The sequence below is a fragment of the Sphaeroforma arctica genome (genome assembly GCF_001186125.1).
Source record: "Sphaeroforma arctica JP610 unplaced genomic scaffold supercont1.969, whole genome shotgun sequence".
NCBI classification, from domain to species: Eukaryota; class Ichthyosporea; order Ichthyophonida; genus Sphaeroforma; species Sphaeroforma arctica.
In genome coordinates this window covers 12,171-17,892 of record NW_014039589.1, presented here as the reverse complement: position 1 = coordinate 17,892, position 5,722 = coordinate 12,171, and the positions used below count along the sequence as shown (strand labels likewise).

Sequence of the window (5,722 nt, the reverse complement as noted above, 5' to 3'; positions counted from 1 at the left end):
ATATATGCGTGTACACGTGTGTGTATAAACGTGTGTGTACGTGGGTATATATGTATGTCTATATGCTTCGAAAAAGTTGAGTGCATGTATACCAGGCACCTCATAAAATTCTGTGTATACAACTGCTACGTTCACCAGTAACCGATGATATCGATATCTTAAATTAGCCCCGGACACAAACAAACTATCCAGGAGTATTCTTCTGTTAAGCAATGACAAACCAAACTCCGTCGAACAATATAGATGGGAAACATACGCTGTGACCAAAGTAACCGCCATCGCAGTACTCATCCAGCTTTGCTGAAACAGGTGGGAAAACTTCCGTTACCAGCTTCAAACGGAATGCCTTTTTCTCCTCGGCGTCCTGAATAGCGAAGCTTTCGATAATTTTCAAGTAATATGATTCATCGATGACCTGCAATACCTCGTCTACACGCAGAGCCAGGAGTTCATCACTGGGATATAAGTTGGCTTTCTTGCCGGCATATCTCAGAATAGCAAATCCCTGGGTGTATACTGTACCGTCCACCTCAAGAAATGGTACTTTTCCGAGGGGTGTGGTTGATTTGATGCTAGGCCAGTCTTTGTATGAAACCCGCTTGTCTTCATAAGGCACGTCACCATAAGCGAAGGCGATACGGATAGGTTCCCCTCGACCCTTGATATCAAAATATGTCAATTTTAGTTTGTTCGACATTCTGATGTTAACTACCCGAGATATATGCGAGTGATTTTATTTGTACTACTATTTATCTCTAATATACAAAACTAATTCATAATGTAAGCTACACCTCGGTTCCTTTTTTTAAAACTACCAGAGAGCAGGTATTGTAGAATATGTATCTAAAAGCGAGTCTAGCCTTCCAGTATTTCACAATGAAGTTGACATCAAATACCAACCACAGTAAACATATATTTGCATCCCCAGACGCAGTGAAGTTAAACACTAAACACGTAATAAAAATAGACAGACGAAACCGTATTTGGCAAATACATACACATGATATATGGAGCGTTACCAGTTTCAACCAATGAATTTCACTTTATGGTCAAAACCCTCTATCTATATTTCAATCATGTCTCCAACATGATGCGGACTCGCGGACTCGCGGACGGAAACTTGAAAGTTGAAAGCGTTTTTGTAGATTTTTTATTGGCTGTTTAACTTTTTAGATCACAAAAAAATAACAACTCAATATGTACACACTAATGATTCAATGACACCGTTCGCGATTTTTTTTTACATATCGCTACTCTATCTACCATGTAGAGTAGTAGCGAGAGAGAGAGAGAGAGAGTCTACTCTCTAGAGTAGACTACAGTCTACACACTCTACAGTCTCGACTACTCTTTCTCTCTCTACTCTGACAGTACATAAAGTGTTGACAGTTCGTGTTCACAGTAGACACTGCAAGTGCAAAGGGTCTTTTACCCCAGCAGGAGGCCAATGTTCACAAAATGTACGCAAACGCAAAATTTGAGGGGGGTGGTCTCTAAGCTCTATCTGCCCAAAAAAGCGACAGGCAGAGAGACAAAAATGCAATGGAGTCTGGAGTCTGGAGTCTGGACTCTCTTGGGGGACTTCACAGAGCTCACGTTAATATATTTATACATACCCTCTACCATACCCTACAATCTATATAGACTATACAGGATCACTACATCCACAAATATATATATGATATGGCCACCGCGTCCACAAATATGCTATATACATTCACCAAATCTACAAGTATGTCATATACAAGGTCACCACATTTTCAAATATACTATATACATGATGGCCACTGCATCCACAAAAATACTATATCCATGGCCATTATATTTACAAATATACTATATACATGGCCATCATATCCACAAATACACTACATACATGGGTGACCACAACCACAAATATACTATATACAAGGCAATCACGTCCGCAAATATAATATATACAAGGCCATCGTGTCCGCATATATACCGCATATATACTATATACAACGCCATCACGTTCGCATATTAAAATATACACGGCCTGGTAGCTACCACACCCATATATATACATCTATATTATACACATGACCACCACATCCACTTACGTATGTATCACCTCCACCCATGCATGATATCACGTTGTAGAAGGCAAATAATTATTATCAGCATACTCGAGAGATCTCTTCAATGTCAACAATTAGGAGCCCAGTATTAGATGAACAACAAAAAAAGTACAGCGCATCACGGTGCACTATACAAATAGCAAGCCTATTAAAATTATTTGTTTCGCATGTGATGTACATATATATATTAAATTGACGCAAACAGTCGAGCAGTTTGGCGTTTGTTGCCACTTGATTGTTTTTCAGCAAATCAGATGGAGACCGAGCCAAATCGTCCATGTGTTCGATAACTTATATATTTTTCTATGTACTCCTTATGTATATAAATATTCGGAGCAAACGTTCTAAGGGACGAAAATGCCTGAGTAAGTAACCTAGAATTTTCGTATCCACACCAGCTGGAAATGATTAAGTGACAAAACCGGTTCGCTATTGTGTTGGCAATCACAAAGTCGTATGAATTGTGATATTTATCTCTGTAATAACCTTCTAGATTGAAACACAAATGGATGTAATTGAATCGTACAATACTTTAAACATCAAAAGGGCTCCCGAGGTCGACAATGATATTACTTCTGGAACTACAGTAGAAGTATGTACGGCTTGTTGACATAGTTTCCAGCTTTGTTCCACAGGCCAGACATGCAAGTCCACGGGTAATTCGGTATCAAGGCATTTAGTTTTTGTCATACCAGCCCAGTTTTAGAGAGAAAATATATACAATCGGAATTCTTTAATCAAGTATATCAACTGTAGTGCACTGAGGAACACTAGCGAACTTGAACATCTGGCGATTAGGATCATTCCAAACCATCCCTGTCCCTAGCCGCTTTCTTCAGAACCATTTCTTCTATCTCAACGAATTCCTCCGGATAATCAAGATGCACCTGTAATGGCCAGTGAGTAAGTTTTGATTGCGAGAATTATGCAGATGACCCAGATGATATGCACAACGCACTGCTACATCTGTAGTAGTAAGTGAGTGAGTTTTGATCTCAAGAAATATGCAGATGGCCCAGAATATATGGAGAACACATTACTAGCTCCACACATGCTACGTCACAGCACAGGCAAAGAAAGCCTTAAGTTGCACCTGTAGTGGCAAATGAGTTAATTTGAATTGCAAGATTTATGTAGATGACCCAGAAGATATTGCACAACATGGCAGAGCCGATATGACAAAAAGCAGAATCGCTGTATAAGCGACGAAATTTAAAAGGAATATCAGCGGACTCATTTCCTCCATACAATACAAGAGCCGTGTGAGCTCCCAAGGCCATCCAACAATTCAATCCTGTGCGGTCGGTAAGTACTATCGTCATTATCAAGAGTACAAAATATATTATATATCTTTCATTATTATCATTATAATATTCCTGATCACTTTGATGATATCAGAATCGTATAGAAAGTCCTACCTTGCTCTTCTGAGACATAGTCTTCAGTTTCTGCACCTCGTCGTGGACATCCACAGCGAAATCGCCCATATCCATACCCTGCTTGCGATACAGCTTGCCTGAGAGTGAATAACACATAAATGACATCAGATTCCACGGCATGGACGCTATAAGAGTTCATGTTTGAACAGTATGCTTCCGACAATAGTGTGTACAGGGCAAGAATAAAATATATACGTATTCCCTACACGATCTACCGCGGGATTCACGAGTAAAACTCGTACAAACTTCTTCCACATAGTGCAATGAAAGGCGCCTGTCTCTAAGTTGGCGTGAGTGAGCACAAGCACCTCGAAACCTCGTCACCCACCTTCTTGTACTGCGCGCTTCAGCAGCTTGCAATATAACTCGACGGACTCTATATTGTCGTCATTCCCAGGAATGGAGTATGTGACTTGAGTAGGGTCTTGATCGCTGTTTATAAAGTCAAAGTTTTGGATATCAGTATGCGAAGAGTCGGCTAATCTTAAGTGTTCACGATAAAGTATTTACGGTCGATTGGACCAACACAGAGGCAACAATAATGATCCATACCGGGAAGGCCAATCATGCATCAGCATTTTTAAATTCATAGCTACTCATATTATCAAAGAACGGCCACTAGTTTCAAGTACAATCATGTCACAGTTACATACACTAATCCTATATAGCCATACAGTCTGCCCGGTGAGTCAATAAGGAAACGATAGAATAGCCGTCGGGATGTTGCGTTATGAAGTAAGCGTACATTCTTGCAGAACTTATGCAAGCAATGATGAAATGGAAGACCAACTTACGAATCTACGATGCCGAGTGAAGGGATGACGGAGTAGTAAGACTCGCGCAGCGCCACTTTGCTCACAGGCAGTGTGATGAAAATCATCAGATCAGGTTTGATCTCCGCTCCAAGTGTCTGCAATACAAGCAAAATTCAGAGATATTGGCAACGGTGTATCAAATCAGAGGCACGCAGCATCGAAAGAAGTAAAGTGAGAGCACGTTGCAAAAACAAATAGAGGCAACGCGTGGCTGTGAGTGTATACATACCTGTACACTGTTGGTCAGTGACCCTGGTTTATACTTCTTGGTGACGTAGTATTCGCCACACTGGATGGCCGTGTGTCTGATCACCTTTTCAAACTGGGGTCTGTTACCAATGAACAGGATGATGCCGCCTGCATGAGCCACTCTCCTTACAACGTCCAGTGCGCGTCTCAAATGCGCCATCTACAAACATCAGGTAAAACAATGCGGTGGAGAGAGGATTGATATTTCATAGACGATAAAATAAGTGAGCACAAGAAGGAGCCCAACAATTCTAAAGCTTAAAGTTAAGCAATCCGACTCCGTCGGTCGGCTGACTGCGCGCAACAGTAAATTACACCGCAGACAATATCGACGAGGAACGGCGATGGACCATTTTCGCGAGATCTATAGGCATTATGGGCTTAGTTTGCGGCTAATATTACATATCCATCCCACCGACATACCGTTTGTTCTAAATCGAAGATGTGGGTGTCATCTCTGACACCGAATAGATACGGCTGGATCTTGGGATGCCACAATGTGCGGTGATGACCAAGGTGCACTTTGGCCGCTACCAAGTCCTCCATGGTGAAAGAGTTGAGAACAGAACCCGATCGTACTATGTCTTTTGTGAGCACCACACCACCACTGGACACTTTATGACTCTTCCTCGCTGCCGTGTTTGATCGAAGAGACGATAGTACTTATTTTAATGCAAGTATGACAGCTTGTGTATTTGAATGTGATTCAATCGAAATTCGTTATTGATTTGACAGGTGAATGCATCGAAGTTTGTAAACGATTGCAGCAAAAAGGTTCGGGTTACTACCGATATCAACACAACACTCACTTATCACGAATTGCACTACCTGCAAGAGTAGTTGATAACAAATACGGTACATGTGCATTCGCCTAGCACTCACAATCCGTATTTTTAACACAAAAAACCTGTACGAAAGAGCCCCATACCGCCATCACTAGCACACCTATACAAAATAATGTCCGCACAATATTTACTCATTGGAAAGTGCCAACAGTATTCTACTACGTGTGAAGGCACGATAGGTGGACAGCTCAAATAGAATGCGGTTAGGGGTGGGTGAATACGTATGTATATATAAGTATATATATATATATTTATATATATATACATACATA

General features: G+C 40.9%; 2 protein-coding genes across 2 annotated transcripts in view; both read right to left on the bottom strand.

Moving 5' to 3' along the window:
* The window catches only part of SARC_09488 (hypothetical protein), a 2,210-nt gene extending 1,247 nt beyond the window's left edge, over positions 1 to 963 (bottom strand). Inside the window, exon 1 of the mRNA XM_014296494.1 lies at positions 257 to 963. Within this exon, the coding sequence (XP_014151969.1) occupies positions 257 to 697 (441 nt within the window). The 5' untranslated portion in view covers positions 698 to 963. The remainder of the gene's footprint in view (positions 1 to 256) is intronic.
* Positions 964 to 2,707: 1,744 nt separating this feature from the next.
* Positions 2,708 to 5,239, bottom strand: SARC_09487 (hypothetical protein). Its single transcript, XM_014296493.1, has 6 exons — positions 5,029 to 5,239; positions 4,586 to 4,765; positions 4,336 to 4,451; positions 3,870 to 3,973; positions 3,521 to 3,618; positions 2,708 to 2,989 (listed from the first exon to the last, which is right to left on the bottom strand). Exons 1-6 carry the CDS (start codon positions 5,149 to 5,151, stop codon positions 2,903 to 2,905), a joined length of 708 nt encoding a protein of 235 aa, XP_014151968.1. The 5' UTR covers positions 5,152 to 5,239; the 3' UTR covers positions 2,708 to 2,902.
* Positions 5,240 to 5,722: the final 483 nt, after the last annotated feature.